Genomic DNA, 25402 nt, shown 5'->3' with positions numbered 1-25402 from the left:
AAGTGTGTTTTGATGGCATTCGTTTTAGAGGGGGGGTTCAGTAATTGTCAGCCTGAAAGGAAGATGGATGAGATGTAGCTGTCACATGGGTAAAGAAGACTGCACTAGTCCTTGGAACACACACACACTGTGGTATTGCTCCTGCTCATAAGTCTCTTCTATCCTAGAAAAAGAGGGTGCAGCAACTCTGTTTTAACAAGACATACATCATATCAATTTACTATTCCTATATGTCTTTTTTTTTTTGCCCAGAGCCTTTCTTTATAAATATGTCTGTTCTCAGTGCCCAGTGTGGACTCTCCCACCCATGTCATTGCTGCCTCTGATCTTCCTATCTTCTTTCCAGTCTCATGATTACCAAACCATTCTTAAATGCCATTAAAACAATGTCCCCTTCAATGTTAAGCTTGCTAGGATACATTATAACAAGGACAATGAAATGTAAGGATGAAATGAGAAGGTAGTAGCAAGGGCAAGGGCAAAATAGGCAAGGTAGCAGAGGCGAGACATCTCCCTCTGCTGTGTCTGACTAGAAGCTCTAGATTCTCACTTTAAGTGGTTGAAAAACTGAGCATGGCATCTTGAGGGTACGTGAATTACCATGATTCACAATTTGCAACTATTTGATACCTCCTGTGGGTATGAATCGAGCAACCAAGCTTTGTTATGTGGATGTGCTGCTATATTTGCACTTTGTCAATATATTTTTGTGGCTATAGTAAAACTACATTCATGGTATATGTGCAGGCTATACATATTATGAAATGTAAATGGATGTTTTGTTTACATTTGAATTTCATCATCAAGCTGTCCTATTTTACAAATTCAGGTAAAAACATTTAAAAAATTGGAAAAAATCAGTCCCAGGAATTTTGAATGAAGGATTCTCAACTATAGTAACTCTGTCCTATGTCCTATTTAATGATCACTGTGCTATGCCATTGAAGGGAAGACATACAGCACTACTTCACTCAGTGATTTCATGCAATTCTCATCTCATTAATTTTGATTATATTTCTTATTCAATAGAAACAGAAGCTTGTCAGTCCAGGTCAGATGGGTAGTAAGGAGTAGTGCTTTCTATTTTGGATTTTTGGTGTGTGTGTGTGTGTGTGTGTGTGTGTGTGTGTGTGTGTGTGTGTGTGTGTGTGTGTGTGTGCGCGGGCTGTACGTGTGCATTTGCATGGGTCTGTGTTTGTTCGAAGGAAGGCTAGCAATTTGTATAAAGTGTCTTGAATCATTGATGATTAGAGTAAATATTGTAGTTGCTTCATTCTAAGGTGTAGATGTTATATTTGGTGTGCAGGGCCAGGTCCATTGAGTACAGCCCAGAGCTACCCAACCCTCACCTCAGGCACCACCTCCACCACTTCCACCACAGCTACAGGAGTTGCTGCCACCTCCACCTCCAATCAGCCCTCCACCAACCTCTCCTCCTTCCCTCATGGCCTTACTATGAGTCTCACCTCCACATCAAGTGACTCAGAGCAAGTTAGTCTTGAGGTGAGTTACAAAATAAAAGATTTGTTAATCAGGCTTTTCCACATTGTTGGTAAATTTTGTCATAAACGTTGCTGTTTAAGTTTTTGATTGAAGTGATGGAAGGCAACCAGTTGTGATAATATAGCAGCAAGCCTGCTTTAATTGGTGTGACCTGTCTTCTTGTGCAGGAACAATATTACATAACCTTCAAAGATATTAATGTAATGTGTGGAGTACCTCTCAAGAGAGAAAAATATTTATTATATATGATTGGAAAAACAAAACATAAAAAAAAAAAAAAAATGGTATCTTGTATTGCATCTACTTCCCTAATTTCACATGTGCAATTCTCCAATATGTATGTAGATTACTAAATGATGGTGATTCACAGGATTTCCTGGAGAGTTGTCGGGCAAGCACTTTACTGGCTGAGTTGACTGATGATGAGCTTCCTGATCCAGATGAAGATGAAAATGATGATGATGACAATGATGAAGATGATGAAGATTATGAGGAGGAGGAGGAATGTTATGAAGTAACAGTAAGGATACACTTGAATAATGTAATAACTGAACATTCATTCCATTATACCTTCTATACTTTTGACTTATCATGTTACGATAAATCTTTCTTAACCCTTATAGCCCGTCGGGCACGATCGTGGCTCTTACGTTAGAGTCTGTCAGGCACGATCGTGGCGCTTTTCAAATGCTGCGCTCCTTTTATGTTGCACAGTTTGTTTATGCTTAAGGCTATTTGTCATATATCGAGGCCTGTCATTGACCCTTTGTTTTCAAAATGGTGGACACTTAGCCAATCACGTATCAGCTTTTACAAGGGTATGTTTGTGTAGGTGTGAGGGTGCCAAGCATGAGGATGGTGAGAGCACTAATGTCAGTGTGCTGTATTTTATAATTTTTCATGTATTTCTTGATGAGATATAAGATATACTCGTACATGTATTTCCATGGATAAGTAAGCAGTTCAGAAACGTATTATGATGCATGATAATATTGGAATCGTTATTTAGATAAGAGTGTGTAGTGCTGGCTTAATGGAGTCGGCTGAGGAGGATGTGTTGACACTTGTTTCTGACTGCAAAGTTGAATTTTCATATTACAATTTGCTTACTTCCTTGATTTATTTTCCATAATGAATGCAGTATATCAAAGGAAAACTTATTGGCTTAGATGTGTGTGGTGCTGGCTTGATGGAGTCACATGAGGAGGATGAGTTGATGCTTGTTTCTGACCACGAGAAGTTGAATTTTCATTATATTACATTTTGATGACTTTCCTGCTTTATTTTCTATAATGAATGCAGTATATCAAAGGAAAACTTCTTATTTTTGAATTGATATGTGATTCATAAACTTTGTTGATGCGTTTTTGCAAAAAAAAAAATCAAGGAAATAAAAGAATACCTTTCTAATCTAAATTTATCTTGCTCTAAATTTTTTTTTACCATTGATTTTTTTTGGTACATACATGTTGTGTTTGTTCAGTAATGATTATACCACAGCAAAGAGCAACTCCTAAGCTTTCTAATGATATATAAATGTCCCAGTGTTTGTTAAAATAATTTGATTGAACACTAAAAGGACTCGAGGAAACTTTCTAACATTTGCTACCCATTTTTGTTTAACTACGTATCTTGAAAATGCTCCCTCCTGTTATGACGGGCTATAAAGGTTAATATAGCAAGTTCAAATCTAAGGAACTTGCATCCTGACATTGTTGGATCTGCACTTGTATACCAAGCAAGAAGGTCCTGTCCTGATTCAGCTATGACCTTTCACTTTAGATTATCCTCTTAATGTACATTTTACATTTCCGTATATGACTTGAATAAACTATGTACTTATGTAAATTATCAGTTGAAATAGGATCAGAATAGAGATTCATTGTAGTATTTTACCTGTTAGGATTTTTCTTCATTCATTTTTTAATCTTGGGAATTTTGCATCTAATAATAAAATATATTTATATTTTTCTGTTATATGCTAGATTAGTTATCTTTCTCTAAAGTCTTCCTAATAATGGAGAAAATACAAGGTGTTGATGAAGAGCCTGATGAGCAATTACTTATTTGTGTGTAATTATGCGATTCTTTATATCTGCCATGTATATGCAGCAGGTTCGAAATGGCAAGAGGAGAGGCTGGGATGATGACTTTGTTATAAAACGGCAGTTCCCAGCACTGATCCCTGCATTTGACCCTCGTCCAGGCCGCACTAATGTTAACCAAACTCAAGGTAGGTCAGTTGTCATCACATGTGATCAGGCCAGTGATCTTAGTATTCTGTATCACGAAAGAGAGTTGATATCATTTGTTACCATAGGAACAAAAACAAGTTTTTGTACATGCATTTATTAATACATCTTGTAGGGTGCATAATGAGTTTAAGTCTAATGCTCATTAAATGTCTGATGAACAGCCAATCATGAGGAAGAGTCTGAAATGCAGTTTTACATTATTCAGACCTTTTGATAACTGAACTATAATTTTCCTTGGGTAGATCTGGAGATTCCAGCACCAGGAAGTGAAGACCAGTTGTGTGACACACCCAGTGAGGTGGTGAGTGGACCACGCCTCACTCTCACACTCCGTGGTCCCAACTTGCCTGGCATCCCAGATGTAGATGTTCCAATAACTGACAAGAACTCCACTATCTTCACTGCCGTCCAGACCTTAGTCCATGCCGCAAACTTTCCCTCCCGACAAGAGAGACTTCGGCGTATTTGGGAACCAACTTATACGTGAGTTTTGTTGGAATGGTAATGCTGTGTTTTGCAAATAGATCAGTCAGTGAAAGATTAGTAAATCAAATATCTTTGTATTTGTATCCATTGCTTATATAGTGCTTTTATGTTGTCCTGTGAACCTTCCATTAAAGCTAGTTGTGATCTTGCTACCCTGTAAAGACAGCTCTCCTTCTTCACACAAAACTACATGCACTTACCACACATACACCCTTCACTCCAAATCAAAATTTAAAAGAAAAATGGGACCCGAAATAAACAACGCCTCAGAGTCCCCATCTGGGAAGGGGACCAAAAATGTCCCCAGGTCGGACACCTCTCCTGTTGAAGACCACAAATGCCTTGACACCTCCCTCAACTTTTTCTACACTAACTTTTGCAACATTCGCAGTCTTAGATCTAATTTTCAATCTGTGGAACACCACCTCTCCTCTACTAAACCTCATCTTCTTTTCCTCACCGAAACACAGCTGTCTGAGGCAACTGACAGTAGCCCCCTTCTCTGTTCCCTCCTACTTTCTCTATTCTCATTTTCATTCCAAAGCTGGATGTTGCGTCTATGTATGCAACGACTTAACTTGCTCTCGTGCCCACGCTCTTGAGTCTTCCGAATTTTCCACCATCTGGCTACGACTTAACAGTCACTCTCAAACTAAATTCATCTGTGCTGTTTATCTCTCCCCTAACTCTTCTGACTATAGTAAATTCTTTGACTACTTAACTTCTAAAGTGGAGCACATTCTGTCCATCTACCCTTTCGTTGAGATTTCCATTCTTGGAGATTTCAATGTTCACCACCATCTTTGTCTTTCCTCTCCCCTTCACTGACCACCCTGGTGAACTAGCCTTCAACTTTGCTATCCTCCATGACCTAGAGCAACTGGTGCAACTCCCTACTTGTATTCCTGACGGTCTTGGAGACACGCCCAACATTCTTGATCTCTTCCGCACCTCTAACCCTTCTGCTTATTCTGTCACCCTTTCATCTCCGTTGGGCTCCTCCGATCACAATCTCATTTCTGTATCTTGTCCTATTTCTCCAATCCCTCCTCAGGATCCCCCAAAGCGAAGGTGCCTCTGGCGTTTTGCCTCTGCCAGTTGGGGGGACCTGAGGAGGTATTATGCTGATTTTCCCTGGAATGATTATTGCTTCCGTGTCAGAGACCCATCTCTTTGTGCTGAACACATAACAGAGGTGTTAGTGTCTGGCATGGAGGCGTACATTCCTCATTCTTTTTCTCAACCTAAACCTTCTAAACCTTGGTTTAACTCAGCCTGTTCTCGTGCTATACATGATAGAGAGTTGCCCACAAAAGGTACTTGAGCCTTCCATCTCCTGAATCTCATGCACTTTATATCTCTGCCCGAATCATGCCAAGTCTGTTCTTCAACTTGCCAAACACTCTTTCATAAATAGGAAATGTCAAAATCTTTCAAACTCAAACTCTCCTCGTGACTTCTGGCATCTAGCCAAAAACATCTCAAATAACTTCACTTCTTCATCTTTCCCTCCTTTATTTCATCCTGATGGCACCACTGCCATCTCTTCTGTCTCTAAAGCTGAACTCTTTTCTCAAACCTTTGCTCACAACTCCACCTTGGACGATTCTGGGCTTGTCCTCCTCTCCTCCTCCCTCTGACTATTTCATGTCTACAATCAAAATTCTTCGTAATGATGTTTTCCATGCCCTTGCTGGCCTAAACCCTCGGAAGGCTTATGGACCTGATGGGGTCCCTCCTATTGTTCTCAAAAACTGTGCTTCTGTGCTTGCACCTTGCCTGGCCAAACTCTTCCAACTTTGTCTATCGACTTCTACCTTTCCTTCCTGCTGGAAGTTCGCCTACATTCAGCCTGTTCCTAAAAAGGGTGACCGTTCTAACCCCTCAAACTACCGTCCTATAGCTTTAATCTCTTGCTTGTCTAAAGTTTTTAATCTATCCTGAATAGGAAGATTCTCAAACATCTGTCACTTCACAATCTTCTGTCTGATCGCCAGTATGGCTTCCGTCAAGGTCGCTCTACTGGTGATCTTCTGACTTTCCTTACTGAGTCTTGGTCATCCTCTTTTAGAGATTTCAGTGAAACTTTTGCTGTTGTGTTAGACATATCAAAAGCTTTTGATAGAGTCTGGCATAAAGCTTTGATTTCAAAACTGCCCTCCTACGGCTTCTATCCTTCTCTCTGCAACTTTATCTCAAGTTTCCTTTCCGACCGCTCTATTGCTGCTGTGGTAGACGGCTACTGTTCTTCTAAACCTATTAATAGTGGTGTTCCTCAGGGTTCTGTCCTGTCACCCACTCTCTTTCTATTATTCATTAATGACCTTCTTAACCATATTTCTTGCCCTATCCACTCCTACGCTGATGATACCACCCTACATCTTTCCACATTCTTTCAGAGACGTCTAACCCTTCAGGAAGTCAACAGATCACGTGGGGACGCCACGGAATGTCTGACTTCCGATCTTTTTAAGATTTCCGATTAGGGCAGAGAAAATCTAGTAGTTTTCAATGCCTCAAAAACTCAATTCCTCCATCTATCAACTCGACACAACCTTCCAGACAACTATCCCCTCTTCTTCAATGACACTCAACTGTCTCCCTCTTCCACAATGAATATCCTCGGTCTGTCCTTTGCTCATAATCTTAACTGGAAAATTCATATCTCATCTCTTGCTAAAACAGCTTCTATGAAGTTAGGTGTTCTGAGGCGTCTCCGACAGTTTTCTCGCCCTCCAACTGCTTACTCTGTATAAGGGCCTTATCCGTCCCTGTATGGAGTACTCTTCGCATGTTTGGGGGGGTTCCAGTCACACAGCTTTGCTTGATAGCGTGGAATTGAAAGCTCGTCGTCTCATCAACTCCCCTCCTCTGACTAACTGTCTTCAGTCTCTTTCTCACCGCCAAAATGTTGCATCCCTTTCTATATTTTATCGCTATTTTCATGGTAACTGTTCTACTGATCTTGCTAACTGCATGCCTCCTCTCCTCCTGCAGCCACGCTGCACAAGGCTTTCTTCTTCCTCTCATCCCTATTCTGTCCAACTCTTTAATGCAAGAGTTAACCAGTACTCTCAATCATTCATCCCTTTCACTGGTAAACTCTGGAACTCCCTCCCTGCATCTGTATTTCCGAATTCCTACAACTTGTCTTCTTTTAAGTGGGAGGTGTCGAGGCATTTGCTCTCCTAATTCTGGCTGACGGTTTTGGCACTTTTTGAACTCTTTGGAGAACCAGCACTCAAGTGGGCCTTTTTTTATACTTTTTTTTTTTTTTTTTTTGCCCTTGGCCGGCCCTCTTCCCTATGTAAAAAAAAAAAAAAAAAAAAAAAAAAACCTCAAATATTTAGTAATGGTTCAAAATAGGAGAGAGAGAGAGAGAGAGAGAGAGAGAGAGAGAGAGAGAGAGCACATACTCATATACACAGAAGAGCAGAATTGCTGACCTTCTGCTGAAGTGAATTTTAAGGTACCATATCACTCTCTCTCTCTCTCTCTCTCTCTCTCTCTCTCTCTCTCTCTCTCTCTCTCTCTCTCTCTCTCTCTCTCTCTCTCTCTAACTTATAGTCTTCTTTCATCTCATATGCCTTTATGTATAGTTTACAAGTCTTTACATTCATTGATATTATCTTGACTCAGTTATTCTTTATTTATACTCCTTCATGAAAACTTTTACATAAATTTTTTTGAATTTCTTAGCTTAATATATGGAGAAGCCCGAGAAGATGATGGTAGTGAAGGGGAATCCCCGGGAGTACAGCTTCTCAACAGGCGCAATTCTCGGACCAACATCTTAACTGAAGCTGGTGGTGGCCCTGCCCAGGCTCCAGCCACATTTACCACTGGAGACCCCTCAGTGGAGGATGTGCTGCAGCTGCTCAGGCAACTGTACATCCTGGCTCATGAGGATAAAGCACTGCAAGGTAATATTGTATGTAAAATCTAATCTTAATGCATTGTTTTGTAGCAGGGGATGGGTTGTGAATGAAACCAAAATAGTTCCTGATTCATCAGCACAATCCTGAATGACACAAGAATGTAGTGATTGCATCATTCAGCATAAGATGTATTCATATAGTGAAAAGGTAATAAATAGAGCAATCAGCCTTAGGGAGGAGATCTTAGTAGTCTTCATTGGCAGCTCAGTTCAGAGAAGATCACCTCAAAATTAAACCAACTCCCAATGAGAAAATTATGTTTAATTGATTGACTGAGCAGTGCCAACTTGTCATAAGGGAACATTTTGGCATCACAAATATTATGAAACTGGTAACACCATAAAAAAATGTAAGCAAATTCTAATTTTCTTCATACTTTGCATTTGGTAATGACTGGTGTTTATTTGGTTTCAGACAAATCAGTTCAAGCTGTGGATGCATTTGGTGTTCGAAGAGAAGAATTTGAATCAAAGAAGATTGGAAATAAACTTGTCCAGCAGGTTTGTATATATTCTTATAATTATGCTAAGTGTCAGCTAATAAATTTGAAGAAAAGACGAATAGAAAATTTCTTACAGAATGGTATTAAATTAAAAATAATTTTGACAGGTTGGTGAAGCTGTGGTGCTGGCTTGTGGTGCATTGCCTTCCTGGTGTGAAGACCTCACTTATGCCACACCCATGCTCTTCCCATTTGACACTAGACATCTTTATTTCAACTGTACAGCATTTGGTCCTGAAAGGTAAAATAGCCAACAAATGGAGGTGTTTTTATTAAATGTTCTATTTATGCAAGCAAACTATTGGATTTCTCATGTTTTGAATATACACCTAATCCTCCATTGTCGCATGAAATTGGTGCCTAAAAAACCACGCGATAGCGGAAAACACGATAACGGAAGTGAAGAATAAAAAGGAAATAAATAAACTGGTGCCTCAACCCAAAAATTTTCCTAAAAAACCAGCTCTGAACAACAGAATACCATGTGTAGACTGAGGGATAGTGGTGGTGGTGTTGGTGAGCAGAATGACCAGAACCAATCAGCTTCCTTATTCAAATCACGTGACATGAATACATAGCGATGATTGGCTGCTGGCTCCTCCTCCTCCTCCTCATGATCATCATCTTTCTCCCCTTCCACCTCTTCCTTCTCCTCTTCCCTCAGCTAACCATTCATTGGTGTGTGGTTAGGATATGGGTAGTACTACTACCTCTACTATTACTACTACTACTACTGCTACTGCTACTATTACTACTACTACTACTACGGATGCGCGATAATGACTTTCCAGATGCGCTAAAACTTAATTTTGCAGATTTTCATAAGTGCGCGATAACGCCTAAATGTGATAACGGAAGGGCGCGATAACGGAGGGTTAGGTGTAGATGAAACTTGACCATAAATTCCTGAATATTTTAGCTCATACATATTGAAGTACAGACAAAAAGCTCTGGGTGTGTACAAAATGTTATGTACACTTGAGAAATTACTAAAGCTGACCTACATATACATAAAACCTGCTTTGTACAGTGACAAGAATACCACATATTGTGGCTTCTAAGTCAGTCTGGCACATTAGTCGACTTCTATAATTTGACCCCAAAATATTGTACTATAGGTTTACCTTGCAGGTAAGTCAACCCCCCTAACCTATTATTTAGCCTGCTTCAGTGTCACCCTCAGTCACTAAGTACTGGGTTGTAAATTAAGTTTTATCTACAGTAAAATAAATAAGACAATTCAAACACTGAAAACACCACGGACTTATAGCATTTCAACATAAACTAGCAGTCAGTTTTTACTTTTTTTTCTGTACTCATCTGTTTCACTACTATATTTGACAAATATTTACTTTTAAAACCCTAATGGTAAGTGTCCAACTACCTACAGTCCTGCTTCAAACATTGGAACAAAAGAAACCAAATTAACTGCTACTCATGGGGACTGTACATACTCCCAAAAGGAATTCAAGGGGGATGTGAATATTTTATAGGCAAGGGACTCAGGGAGGCCAGATAGGACTCCTGGGATGGAACTCCTGGCTTGGAGAGATAGCCTCTTCCTCTGTCTTGTTGTGCCAGGGACTGACACTCTGTAGTTCGTAGGAAAAATAACTTACTCACACAAATACCGTAGTTTATTACTATAGAATATTTTATTGATACAAAAGCCAAAAACGTTATACCTAAAATAATCTAAAATATTTAAGAACATAAAATGATATTTAAAATTTAGCACCTGAACAGCTGAATGGAATGCTCATCACTAGGTGGCAGCACTGAGCAGTCAACCATGATCGTTTCATTATGAAACTATCATGTTTTTAGCTTTTGTATCAATAAAATATTTTATAGTAATAAACTACGGTATTGTGTAGGTATGCTGTTGTTGCTACTTACTACAGATTGTTAGTGTGTGCAGTCTTAATGAGCAGCAGTTTCTGGTTTTTACCATGTATTACTAGAATAACATGTGTAAACACAGTCCTTAGGCCAAATTCAGTAACAGTTTTCTGGTATCCTAATGTTACTGGTGCAAATAGATTTAAAGGTTGCTATTTTATATCTGCCGTATAAGTCGATCCCTAGTTTTGACTAAAAAAAATTATCTTAGAAAACTCAACTTGTAGGCTGCAATATATGGCAGATAATTCACATGCTTAAAACTTTTTTCCAAGCAGGATGTGATATTTGTTTCAGATCACTAGTATGGTTGCAAAGCCAGCGGGATGCAAGTGTGGAGCGCCGCGGGGGCCTGAGGCGGGATGATCCTCATGAGTACCGTGTCGGTCGTCTTAAACATGAGCGGGTGACTGTTCCCCGTGGCCCAGACCTCCTCCAGTGGGCACAACAGGTAGTGCATTCAGGCTTCTTGAGTTTTTTTTTTTTTTTATCTATCCAGTTGAACTTTCTCTGAGGTGTATGTGCTTTATATATACTGTCAACTCTTGATTAATGCGAGGGTTGCATTCCTTGAGATATCACATTATTCAAACATAATTCTCCCATAGAAAATGATGGTTAATAGGGAGGGTTATGTTCCTGGCTCCTGGGAAAGTCTACTTATTTTTGGGATTTTATTACTCAAACCTCAAAAACTATTAAGGTTACAGGAATAATAAAAATACATGTTCTCATTTTATTAACTCTGATGATACGCAGCATGCTCTCCTTCAGTCCTGTGACATGGATAATCACTGAGGTGTTTCCACCCCTAGCTTAGTAATCTAACACTTCCAACAGTCTTCCTTGATTTCTTGAGTCACTTTCCTGTGAGGAGGTTGAAGGACACTTGGATGCCATAGTATAGGATACTAGTTGAAAATGCAGAGAAACGATCTACTCACAGTGCAGGTTAGCTCCAGACTGAAGAGTGAGTTCATATATACATTTATGTTCACAGAACAACATTTCTATTAGGTTTTTACAAGCCTTATCACAAAGAAAGAATTATTTTGTGATGTACAAAGTGAAATCTTGCATGGAACATCTTAAGCAATGCGGGAGATGAGGAGGCTTTTGTTTGCCAGCAATCAGTGGCAGGTGCTGCTTCTTGTGACCCTCTTTAGCTTGTGTGTTGCTTTCACCACAATATTTGTGTGTCTGTCCCTCTATTACCTGATATAATGGATATCAATACAAAGTTATAATATCCATTATAGCAGGCTATAGAGGGGTGGACACACAAATAGCAATATGGTGAAAGCAACACACAAGCTAAAGAGGGTCACAAGAAGAAGAAGAAGCAGCAGCAGCAGCAGCAGCAGTAGCCACTGCTGATCACCAGCAGACAAAAGGTTATTCATCTCCTGTTTTGCTTTCGATGTTCCATGCAAGATTTCACTTTGTACATCACAAAATAATCCTATCTTGGCATCACAAAATAATCCTATCTTGGTGGTAAGACTTGTAAAAAATTAACAGAAATGTTGTTTTATAAGCATAAATGTATATATGAGATAGTAACACCTCAGGAGTTTGTTTTACCGGCAACCTACTAGCAACCTCATTACCATGGCAACAATGTCTTCCATGTGTTTGTGGATACCACTTCACGGCTGGAATTTGCTGGGTTTGGATGCCAGCCCAGTGAGGTTCCCACCAGAAGCAGCATGGGTGTGACATCAAGTTGAATTAACCTGCATTAAATTGAATAAATCATGTTATTTAATCATATCTCCTTAAGTATCGTCGCATTAAATCAAAATCGCGTTATTTAAACTCGCGTCAATCAAGAGTTGACTGTATTTGTCCAGTTCCCTAGTCATAGAAATTCAGATTATATGTTTACTTCTTGTCTATTATGAAATATTAGGAATCCCAAAGGAGTCTCAAAATATAGGTGTTCAAATTTTAAGGAACCACCTCTCATAAATGATGGAACAAGATCTCTTTTTTTCATGTTTTATGTAGTACAGTAACAAACCAAAAGTCAGACCAATTGTGGAGAAAGTCAATTTGAATTATCTGAAAATTAGAGCTACCCAAGGGATTTTTTTCCCCACCTCCACATTTTCCATGCCTATTACAACTAACAGCTGATATTGTCTGTGTTATGTATTTTATAAATTGGTACTACATACATGGTGTGCACACACACACACACACACACACACACACACACACACACACACACACACACACACACACACACACACACACACACACACACACACACACACACACACACACACACAAGCTAGACTGGTTTGTTGTAAAACACTACAAAGTATGGAGAAATGATAGAAAAATAAAGGTGGTGGTGGTATAATGGTTTTTACTAAGGATGATCTGATAGTGAAGGAGGTGAACTATAGTAAGAGAAATGAGGAAGTGATAAGTATGCTTATAACAGATGGCAAGAGGGACATTAATATTATAACAGTATACATACCACCCAGAACCAGTGCTTGGGAATATGAACAGTACCAAATGGTGATGAGAAATACTCTAGACAGAATGAAGCAAGAACTCATCAGAAAGGATAGAGTGATGATAGTTGGAGACTTTAATTGCAAAGAAATAGTGTGGGAAGACTACGAAGTGGTGAACGGTGGTGAGTGGGCAGAAGAATTGTTAAAGGTAGCAACAAATAACTTGATGACACAGTGGGTGAGATCACCAACAAGGTGCAGGGGACAAGATGTTGCAGCAAGGTTGGATTTGGTATTTACCAGGGAATCTCTAAAAGAGGAAATTGAACATGAATGTCCCTTGGGGAAAAGCGATCATGATGTCCTAAGCTTTGAGCTGGATACAGAATTAAGCACGAATAAGATTGTGGAACGCAGGGAGGAAAAATTAAATTATACTAGGGCAAATTATAACCATATAAGGGAGTTCTTTAATGAAATTGACTGGTCCGTGGTATACCAGGAAAGGGATATGCAATTGAAATACGATAAATTTATGGATTTGTATAACTCTGCTGTGAAAAGTTTGTGCCATATCACAGAAAGAGGACTTTAAATAATAAACAGTGGTTTAATAGAAATTGTGAAGAAGCAAAAAGAACAAAGAAAAGGCATGGAAGAAACTTAAGAAAACAGTGATGTATTATCAAGAGAAGTCTACAAAACAGCAAGGAATAGATATGTTGAAGTAAGGAGAACAGCACAGAAGGAATATGAACAGAGGGTGGTGGAAAACTGTGATAGTGACCCAAAATGTTTTACAAATTCATAAATGGAAAACTAAATAAAAGGGAGGCAATAGAAAAGGTAAAAAACAGGGAAGAAGTATATGAAGATGCTGGAGATATAGCTGAAATTTTGAACGACAACTTTTGCAAAGTGTTTACAAAGGAGGAGCATTTTATGGGAGGAAGGCCTACGGAAATAAAGCAAATGCAGGACATCATGGTTACTAAGGAAGATGTAAGGAAAATTATAAGCAATCTGGATATTAATAAATCAATGGGGCCTGATGGCATATCTGGGAGGTTGCTAAAAGAATGTAAGGATCAATTGTTGAACCCCATATTTGATATTGTGGAAACCTCCATACGAACAGGATTAGTCCCGAAAGAGTGGAAAAGAGCTGACATTGTGCCTATATATAAGAATGGTAGTAGAATGGAACCGCTAAATTATAGACCAGTATCGTTGACTAGTATATTGTGCAAGGTATGTGAAGAAGTAATTAAAGCTAAGTGGAGTGAGTATCTAGAAAGTGAAAACATTCTGAGTGAAAGGCAGTTTGGTTTCAGAAAAGGAAGATCGTGTATCCAATTTATTATGTTTTTATTCAAGAGTGACTGACATACTACAACATAGAGAGGGATGGGTGGATGCTATCTACCTGGACTTGAGAAAGGCCTTTGATAAAGTACCACACAATAGACTGATGTGGAAACTAAAGAAGATTGGAGGAGTAAATGATAAACTAGCAAAATGGATGGAAAATTACTTAATGGGAAGAGAAATGAGAACAGTGGTGAGAGGAAGGAAGTCCGAGTGGAAGAAGGTAACCAGTGGAGTTCCACAAGGGTCAGTGCTTGGTCCCATCATGTTTTTGATTTATGTTAATGATATGCCAGTAGGAATTGACAGTTACATGAACATGTTTGGACGATACTAAAATTATGAGGAGAGTAAAGAATGTGGAAGATTGTAACAAGTTACAGGAAGATCTTGATAAAATATATGAGTGGAGTAAGGAGTGGCAGATGGAATTTAATATAGACAAGACCCATGTTATGAAAATGGGAAGAAGTAGATACAGACCAAACTGGGATTACAGGCTGGGTGATGAGAAAATTAAAGAGACCAATGAGGAGAAAGACTTAGGAGTAACTGCAAAACACTTTGTCACCGGAGAAACACATTAACAAGATTTTTTGGAAAACATATAACATGCTTCAAAATATTGGCCTTGCATTCCACTACCTAGATGAAGGAATGATGAAGAAGATATTATGTACCTTAATAAGACCCCAGTTAGAATATGCAGCTTGTGTCTGGTCACCGCATATGAAGAAAAATGTGAAGAAGGTAGAAAGGGTACAGAGGCTGGCAACAAGGATGGTACCAGGACTCAGGGAGTTAGACTATGAGGAAAGACTGAGGAAGCTGGGGCTGACCACATTAGAAGAGAGAAGAACAAGAGGAGACATGATAACTATGTATAAATTGGTGAACAAGAATGAAATACTGGACAGAGAGTTGATAAAGGTGACCACAAGTAATTAGTTCCGAGGACATGGAAAAAGCTAATAAAAGATATCTGTCTAAATGATGTGAGAAAATACAGTTTCCCGCATCGTAGCATTGATAAGTGGAATAAACTGAGTAGTGATGTCGTTGATGCGGTGTGTGTCAATCAGATGAAAGAGAGATATGACAGGAATAGACAAGGAGACACGACACAGAGAGCTTAGCTCGGGCCCTGTAATACACAAATAGGTAAATACACACACACACACACACACACACACACACACACACACACACACACACACACAGTGCAGACACCGTGCCGACCTCACGCATCTGAGGAGCTCACAGAAAATATCTACAAAAGGAGTTGGAGACATGCCTAGACGTATGTACAGGAGGGGGAGGGGGTCATAGGTTCTCCTGTCTCCAAATTAGATAAATGTTGGATCATATGTACGGAAAGAATAACAAGAGAGTGATGGAACAGAGTAGTGCTGCCAGGCGCATGACAGAATCAAAACATACGCCATCGTGTGAAAACCAACTTTGCATTGAAACTCCAGTTGGTCTAAGGAAACTAACAGATGATATTATGGACAAGGATTTTTCTAGATTCAGGGATGAACGAGGTAATGTGATGTCGAATTTAATGGACAAACAGGACCGACTGATAATGGAAAACAGACCTGAAATTGAGATTAACAGAATGTGAGAAGGTCAATTCAATAAGTCAGGGATTGAAAGAGGAGATACAAGAAATAAAGAAACAAAATGACATATTGAAAGCCACATGCCAAGATTACAAAAACTCCTTAAGGAGCTTGCAGGTTAAAGTGCAGGATGGGATTGTAGACAGGGCAGGAAGTGGATTGGGTGATAACAAGCTGAATGAATTACAAAATGAATGGAAACAGGAGCAAGAAGAGGAAAAAGTTAAATTTTCAGAGTTTGTAAAGAGACAAATTCAGGAGAATAAAGTCTCGGTTATTGAAGTTATTAAAGAGAAAGAAGACCTGGTGTCGGATGCAGTGGACAAGAAAAAAAACTTCGTGGTTTTTGGGGTGAAGGAAAAGAAAAATCCAAATAAATTCACGAGAGAATGTGAAGAGAGAGAATTGGCCAAAACTGTTATCAAATGAGTACAAGACAGTACACAAGAATTAGACCAGGAGGTGGAGAAAGTGATTAGGCTAGGAAAATACAGTGAAGGAGGTAGGAGACCAATGAAGGTGAGAATGAGATCCCAAGTGGCTGTAGAGGAAATTATGGCTAGAAAAGGGAAGCTGGCCTATGATACTGAGCACAAGGATATATGGATAAAAAGAGATATGAACTTAGAGAGAGGGAAAAGGAGAAAGTGATAAGAAGTAAAGCTAAGGAAAAAACGAGAAAAGGACAGAGATAGAGAAAAAGAATTTTTACTGGAGGGTTCTGGATATGAGAGTAAAGAAGTGATACCTAAGGAAGAAAGAGAAGGTCGTGGAGGAGGCAAGAAATTAAGAGTGACTTATACTAACTAATATAGATGGGTTGTTATCAAGCATATTGGAAGTTCGGGATTATTTGAAAGAGAAAAAGCTGGATGTAATGTTCATCGTTGAAACAAAACTGAGAAGAGGGATCCATGTCAACTTTAAAGAGGAGGGACAGGAAGGATAAAGGGGGATGTGCAATATGGTGAGGACAAAGGGGAAGTAATGGGAGTAACAATCAAAACGGAAGAATTGAAGAAGAGAAAAGTTATAATTACATATGTTCCACCAAAGACTAATACATGGGGAACGAAAGAACATAAAGATATGCAAAGGGAGATGATAAAGGGCCTGGATAACATGATAAGAAGAGATAGAAGAATACTTTTAGTTGGAGACTTTAACTGTAAAAAAGTGAACTGGAGAGAGATGGAAGTAATGGATAATGCTGGGCAGTGGAGGGAGAAACTGTTACAGTTAACTATGGTTAAAATAATGGATCAGTGGATGGAGGAGTCAACAAAGTACAGGGGGGAAGAAGAACCATCGTTGCTTGACCTAGTTTTCACGAAGAAACCAGAGCCCCCTCCAATTATACAATACCTTAGTCCAATGGGGAGAAGTGATCATGTGACATTAGAGATGTAAATTCAGGAGGAAGATGAGATAAGTTACAGAGAGGACTATAAAGGAGAGAGATTAGATTATGCAAGAGCAGATTTTGAAAAATTAAGGTTCTAATTTGCTGATAGAGAGGAGTAATATTATGTACAGAAAGACCGTACAAGGGAAATATGATATATTCTTACAGAAATATAATAAAGGAGTAAAAAAGTTTGTACCTGTTCAGAAAAAAATACATGTTTGGTACAATGCTAGATGCATACAAGCAAAAAAGGCAAAAAATAAAGTGTGGAAGAAACTCATAAAGCAGGGAAATGACCATAACAGACTGCAGTACAAAGATGCAGAAATCAATATATCAGAGTAAGGAGAGAGGAAAAAAGAAACATTGAGAAAGATGTGGTGAATAAAAGCAAAGATGAACCCAAACTTTTCAACAAGTTTATAAACAGCAAAACAAAGAATAAGTAAACAATTGAAAAAGATAATTAAAGAAGGGAAGACATACCAAACAGAGAAGGAAATATGTGAAATAATGAATGAGAGCTTCAAAACAGTATTCACTGCAGATGATGATTTCACAGAGCATAATAGGACATGGGTTTGCAAGGATTACAGGAGATTGCAGTGCACAAAGAGGATATTGGAAGATTATTGGATAAGTTGGAAGTCAGAAAAGCAATGGAGCCAGATGGTGTATCAGGCTGGGTGTTAAAAGAATGTAAAGAGCAACTACTGGATCCAATTTGGGAAATAATTATAAGTTCAATAAATGAAGGGAAAGTTTCACTAGAATGGAAGAGAGCCAATGTAATACCGATATTTAAAGGAGGAAAGGCAACTGAATCACTAAACTACAGACCAGTGTCACTTACAAGTGTCTTGGGGAAGTTATGTGAAATAATTATCAAAGAAAAATAGGTTAAATTTCTAGAAGAGGAGCAAGTCATATCGAACAGACAATTTGGGTTCAGGACAGGGCAGTCATGTGTACAGGTAACTTTTGATATGTGTGTGTTTAATTTACACGTTTTTGTTAATACGCAACCGAAAAAATATTATAATTAATTAAATTTGCGCGATTGGTTTGCTTATACACGATTTGGCCCGACCACATTTTCAAACTGAGCGCCAGACGCAATTTCAAATTGTGCGCCAGAGAGTTCCGCAGCTGGCTGATAGGTGGGAGTTCCGCTGCCATGGATGCACTCTTCTGCTCCACAGTGATGCAAAAAGAATTTTCCAAGAAAAAGTGCCAGACCACCATGCTGCAGTTTTTCAAGAAAACACCAGTGGAAGATGTAGTACCAGAAGAGGATGTGGACGATCCCGAGGAAGCAGAGGGATCGCAGGTGGATGATGACGTCCTTGACTAGGAGGTGGACAGCAACGGCGTGTGCTTGTGAGGGATGAATTAAGACATTGGCGTCCTGTGTTTATTTTTTTACTAGTGTTTACTTTTATACTGTGGGGTTATTTTTGATAAGTGGACTTTTGATAAAGTGGAAAAGCTCAGAGGGAGATGGTGACTGACTGTGGTGTGAGTGGTGAAGGTAGTGACGCAGTGAGTGTTGTGTTTACGTATTCTTTGTTTTGTTGTTTTCTCTTATTATTTTTTGCTTTCTCTTATTATTTCTTGTTTTTCCCTTTACTTTAAGTACACTTCTAGTATTTAGAATGGTAAATAATAAAAACATGTTAATTTTGCCAAATAAATAGAGTATTTTGTACAAATTTTTTTTTACCATATCCCACATCCCCCCTATTATCTATTGTTTCTTATGAGAATTACAGGTTTATTTTACACAAATTTTGATATACGCGATGCCTATTGGAACGCATCTATCGCGTAAATCAAGAGTTACCTGTATCAAACTTATTAAGCTTCTACTTGAGAGTTATTGCAGGACTTGAAAACAGAGATGGATGGGTAGACACAGTATACCTGGGACATTAAAAAGTTGTTTTGATAAAGTCCCTCACGGAAGACTACTTTGGAAACTAGAGAACATAGGAGGATTATGAGGAACCTTGCTCGAATGGATAAGCGATTATTTGAAGGATAGGGAAATGAGAACTGTGATCAGAGATACATACTCATCTTGGGGTAAAGTAACTAGCAGAGTGCCACAAGCGTCAGTGTTAGCCCCCCATTATGTTTTAAGTTTATGTAAACGACATTCACATTGGGATAAACAGTTATATAAATTTATTCGCTGATGATGCAAAGTTGCTAAGATTTATCAAAACCAGAGAGGACTGTCTGCTGTTGCAGGAAGATTTAAAAAAGATCTATGAGTGGAGCAGAAAGTGGAAATTGGAGTTTAATGCCAAGAAATGTCACATAGTTGAACTAGAAAGGAGTAAGAAAAGACCAGTATGAAACTATTTGATGGGAGAGGAGCAAATAATGAAGACTAAAGAGGAAAAAGATCTTGGAGTGATTATACAAGAAAATCTGAGCCCTGATAAACACATAAGCAAGATATTTGGACTATCATATAAAATGTTGACTAATATAAGAGTGGCATTTAATTACATGGATAAAGATATGATGAAAAAAAATAATCACAAGTATGATACGCCCAAGGCTGGAACATGCAATAGTGGTATGGTCTTCAAGCTCTAAAAAAATTTAAGGAAATTGGAAAGGATACAGAAGATTGCTACAAAGATGGTGCCAGAATTAAAGAACCTCACATATGAAGAACGACTGAAGGAAATCGGACTGCCAACCTTACAAGATAGAAGAGAATGCGGGGAACTAATAACAATGTATAAGATAGTAAATGATATTGAAAAGATAGACATAGAAGACCTGGTGCTGTTGACGGAAGATGGAAAGACAAGAGGACATGAAAAGAAGATAAGGATGAGGCAATGTGTGAAAGGTATTAGAAAATACAGTTGTCCACACAGAACAGTGGAAAAATGGAATGCATTGGATAATGGAATTGTTACAGCACATAGTGTTTATATTACTAAAGAAAAACTAAATAAATGGAGACATGGAGACAGGACACTACAAGCCCCGCTCAAACCCTGTACTATACAACTAGGTAAATACACACACACACACACACACACACATCGAGAGGGCAGGGTTTGAGTCCCGGGAAGCGGCGAGGCAAATGGGCAAGCCTCTTAATGTGTGGCCCCTGTTCACTTAGCAGTAAATAGGTACGGGATCTAACTCGAGGGGTTGTGGCCTCGCTTTCCCGATGTGTGTTGTGTGTGTTGTGGTCTCAGTCCTACCCGAAGATCGGTCTGTGAGCTCTGAGCTTGCTCCGTAATGGGGAAGACTGGCTAGGTGACCAGCAGGCGACCAAGGTGAATTACACACACACACACACACACACACACACACACACACACACACACACACACACACACACACACACACACACACACACACACACACACACACACACTCTCTCTCTCTCTCTCTCTCTCTCTCTCTCTCTCTCTCTCTCTCTCTCTCTCTCTCTCTCTCTCTCTCTCTCTCTCTGTGCAAGCAAACGCTGAGGTAGACATTGTCTCGCGGTTGTTAAGTCAGCTGTGTAAACGCTAATTTTGTTTCTAATGGCTCGTAACAGCTTCTGAAATGACATGAAAGATAAAAGACCTATCAGGGTTATTTTAACTAGTATATAAGCCTAGTTACATAATATTACTCAAACAATCAGAGGGCAAAAATTCCTACTGGTGCATTCGGGTTAGAACAAAAAAATAAAGTAATAGTAATAATGATAATAATAATCCTGAGAGTGTTCAACTTACCTGATATCTACCTTGTTCAGTTCTGACTTAAATTGGGTTAATTGTAATGAAGTTATCCTTGTTTGCCATGTAACATTATTTTTGACTAAAGAAATGCTATACCACTACAAATGATGCTTTGTTTTTAGGTGATGAGGGTGCATGCCAGTCGCAAGTCCATCCTCGAGGTAGAGTTCCGGGAAGAGGAAGGGACTGGCCTGGGTCCTACCTTGGAGTTTTATGCTCTTGTAGCTGGGGAGCTGCAGAGAGCAGACTTAGCCATGTGGATCTGTGATGACCAGACAGCTGACCCCATAACACCTCCAGCTCTGGATGGAGGAAGTGGGACTGTAGATCTCCAAAAGAGACCACCAGGCTATTACATTCTTCGACAGGGAGGCCTCTTCCCTTCCCCGCTTCCACAGGATAGCACTATTTGTGATAAAGTTGTTGAGTTGTTCCACTTCCTAGGGATCTTTTTAGCCAAAACTTTACAGGATAACAGACTTGTAGATCTGCCACTGTCTCGACCTTTCCTCAAACTCATGTGTCATGGTGAGTTTGCAAATGTGAAGGATCGAGGCTTAGCTGGCAGCTCAGTCAAGCCTAGAGGAGGGTTCTCTTCATTACCAATGGAGGAAGACCTCATGACCTCCTCCATAATTAGTGAAGAGAGCGAGAAGGAACTGGAGTTGGATCCTCCCAAGTATCGCATCACAGACACCCAACCCTGGTAAGTAGGGTATTTCTGATTGAAGTGTATTAATATGTCTATTTACATGCTTGGCTAAAATTCTCTTATGAAACAGAGATGGCACAGATAAAATCTCCAGTCTTACTGTAATTAAGAAAAAAATGGAGGAAGGGATTTCCACTTTCCATTGCATTGCATCTTATTCACTTGGTATGGGGCCACATAGTGTCTGATGATGTCATCACCATGCCACTAGAGAAAATAGATTGGAATATCAATATGAATAATATTATTTTTTTCTTATGTAAAAGGGAAAACTGGCAAAGGGAAAAAAAATTATTTGGGAGAAAAAAAAAATCAGGTGCTGGCCCCCAAACAAGTCCAAGAGAAATATAGTCAGAAGGGAACTCTAAGGATGGTATAGGAGTCTCTCTCTCTCTCTCTCTCTCTCTCTCTCTCTCTCTCTCTCTCTCTCTCTCTCTCTCTCTCTCTCTCTCTCTCTCTCTCTCTCTCTCTCTCTCTCTCTCTCTCTCTCAATTTTAAATTTTGTTTGAAGGATATATGGGTAGATAGATGCATGTAGTTTCATGTGAAGGAAGAGAGCTATATTTAGAGTGCAGGCTGTGACTGACTCCTCGTGTTGTGAAACACAAAGGAAAACATTCAGTGAGATTACAGCTGGCTTTAATGATAAGTTCACAGCACTCCTTGAACCAATGAGTGCTATTAGACCTCACTAGGAATAATTATCATTTTGCCAGGTGTCTACTGCCTCCTCCATATAGATGAATCACAATGATCATTTTTATTTTTTTGATATTGTCTTTAAATGTCACTTATATTTATGGTTAGGGTAGCAGCAGTTTGTGTTATTAATATCTTTTGTCTCCTCAGGAAATGGAATAAGGGTGGAATCTTCTAGAATGATTTGAGATTATTCATTAGTAGCATTAGATGCTCACTGTGTGCCATTGTTGTCTTTCATATTCACAAAATTAATAAATTGCTGCATTGTTACCAGCCAAAACAAAGTAGGAATGTTCTTAGTAATCTGATGATTGATTAACTTGTGGAGATAGTGGCATTGTTGTAAAATGTTATTTCTTTTACATTTTCCATGAATCTAAAGAAATTCTTTTATCAACAGGTTCAGTGGATTGCTGACACTGGAAGATCTCTATGAAATTGATGCCGTGAGAGGAGGATTCTTGCAACAGCTCAAGGCTCTTGTAGCCTTAAAGCAACAAATTCTCAATGACACCATTCTCTCAGAAGATGACCGTCGCCTTCAGCTCCTCAACCTGACCCTTCCATCAGTTCCAGGTGGCCAGGGTGCTGAACTACCAGCGATCAGACTGGAGGATTTGTGTCTGACTATGCAATATGCTGCTCCTTCTAAACATGCTTGTTACAGTGCAGTGGAGTTGCGGTCTGGAGGAGCAGACCAAGAAGTCACTCTAGCTAATGTGGAAGACTACATAGATCTCACCTTGAACTGGGCCTTAGAAGCTGGCATAAGACGACAGATGGAGGCTTTCCGTGCAGGTTTCTCTCAGGTGTTCCCCTTGAAAAAATTGGGTGCCTTTAGCCCAGATGAACTGAGACTTATGCTTTGTGGTGATCAGGCTCCTGTATGGAGTCGTGAAGACATCCTGGCATATACAGAACCCAAGCTGGGCTACACCAGAGACTCACCAGGGTTTTTAAGACTTGTCAATATTTTGGTTGGCCTTACAGCTGAAGAACGCAAGGCTTTTCTGCAGTTTACCACAGGCTGCTCTTCCTTACCCCCAGGTGGCCTTGCTAACCTCCATCCCCGTCTCACTGTGGTGCGCAAGGTAAGCTCTATCTTTATTTTTCTTTTGGAAGAAAGTACATATTGATCAAATGTTACAAAAAGGTATTTAATTGACTTTGTATTCATGTGTTACTTGTGGTCCAAGAGCAGCATTCTATTTTATTTTTGATATTCTTAGTTATCTGTTTATTTTTTCATTATGTATTTAGAACTAAATTGTGATATGATCTTGAAAGGCATCATCATCGTGTTGATTGGTCTTAGTTATGGAATAATTGTTCTTGAAGCAGAAAAATTAAACATATGTCCTTACAATTATCAAGCCATTGAATTTTCTGCATCTTGATTACACACACACACACAGCCCTAAGTGTTTGTGGATGGAAGTTACAGTTGTAAAATGATAAAGAAAGGATAACTTAGAATTCTACTGATGAACTTGCTCACTCATGTCATTCTTGTTTGTTTCAGGTGGATGCTGGAGATGGCTCATACCCATCAGTCAACACTTGTGTCCATTATCTTAAATTACCAGATTACTCCTCAGAGAAAATTATGAAGGAGAGGCTTCTTGCAGCAACACGGGAGAAGGGCTTCCATCTTAATTAATGACTGTAACAGTGTGTATGATAGGATGAGATGAACAAAACAGTCACTGAAAATGTAAAAATGTGATTCTTAAATCTTATTCATATACATTTTATCAAAAAGTATATATATATATATATATATATATATATATATATATATATATATATATATATATATATATATATATATATATATATATATATATATATATATATATATTCTCTATCATAGACAACTGGATTTAGGTTTTAATTATTGGAAGATTGTAATCAGAATGAAAGTAAGATACTGTGAAGTCAAGTATTTGGGAAGAGTATGTTACACTATGTGTAATGATCACATTATTCTCTTAACTCGAAGGAAAACAAATCCTTCAAAAAGGTCCAAGTGCAAATTATATTCCTGGTATAAGATTCGAGGAGTCCATTATATCAAAATATAATTTGGAAACAGTACAGAATACAGTGTTGTCTTAAGAGAACTATAAGTATAATTCAGGAAGTGTCCTTTATCTATAGCTTTGCATTTTTAAAGCCTATTAGTGAGGATGGGAAAAAATTGTGTTTACTTTTCTAACTGATCAATTTAGAGAACTCTATTGTCTAAATTGTAGTACTATGTATATTGGTAAATTTATGTATGTGTGTGTGTGTGTATATATATATATATATATATATATATATATATATATATATATATATATATATATATATATATATATATATATATATATATATATATATATATATATATAGAACATTCAGTCAGTAACTCAAATAAAATGGATATTTTTGGGCCAAAAAACTGTTGGTACCTACAGTATATGAATTATATGACTATCAGAAAGCTAATTTTTTTCCCAATGAGCTGGTGTATGAAGTGTGTAAAGAAAATCATATTTCCTCATTATTTTTCCCAAATTTTGTTTTGTCTTGACATGTAGTCATCATGTGTAGGCTCACCATGGCCAGTTGTTTTATGTTGTCACTATTAGCTTATGTCTTTCTGTGATACTGGTGTGAAGGCATTGCATAGACAGCAACTTGTACATACTGTAATAAATAAAACACAAGCATGCCACTGTTAGTCATGTTGATGTAACCAATAAAGATTCAGGATTTGAA

The 25402-nt window shown here is 38.6% G+C and overlaps 1 protein-coding gene across 14 annotated transcripts in view; it reads left to right on the top strand.

Moving 5' to 3' along the window:
- Positions 1-25402, top strand: part of LOC123516490 (E3 ubiquitin-protein ligase HECTD1-like) — a 136361-nt gene extending 110959 nt beyond the window's left edge. For 7 of the 14 annotated variants that reach the window (XM_045275850.1, XM_045275849.1, XM_045275848.1 and 4 more), the window contains 11 exons: positions 1307-1503; positions 1874-2044; positions 3619-3736; positions 4001-4241; positions 7944-8167; positions 8597-8682; positions 8792-8925; positions 10884-11037; positions 21345-21928; positions 23037-23727; positions 24159-25402. In XM_045275850.1, the coding sequence (XP_045131785.1) occupies positions 1307-1503; positions 1874-2044; positions 3619-3736; positions 4001-4241; positions 7944-8167; positions 8597-8682; positions 8792-8925; positions 10884-11037; positions 21345-21928; positions 23037-23727; positions 24159-24296 (2738 nt within the window). In that variant the 3' untranslated portion in view covers positions 24297-25402. Of the gene's footprint in view, positions 1-1306; positions 1504-1873; positions 2045-3615; positions 3737-4000; positions 4242-7943; positions 8168-8596; positions 8683-8791; positions 8926-10883; positions 11038-21344; positions 21929-23036; positions 23728-24158 lie in introns of all 14 variants that reach the window. The other 7 variants (XM_045275853.1, XM_045275857.1, XM_045275859.1 and 4 more) reach the window with 3 other exon arrangements.

Source organism: Portunus trituberculatus, chromosome 41, assembly GCF_017591435.1.
Source record: "Portunus trituberculatus isolate SZX2019 chromosome 41, ASM1759143v1, whole genome shotgun sequence".
Taxonomy (NCBI): domain Eukaryota; kingdom Metazoa; phylum Arthropoda; class Malacostraca; order Decapoda; family Portunidae; genus Portunus; species Portunus trituberculatus.
The sequence above is the reverse complement of the archived record's forward strand: the minus strand, read 5'-3'. Positions and strand labels throughout refer to the sequence as shown.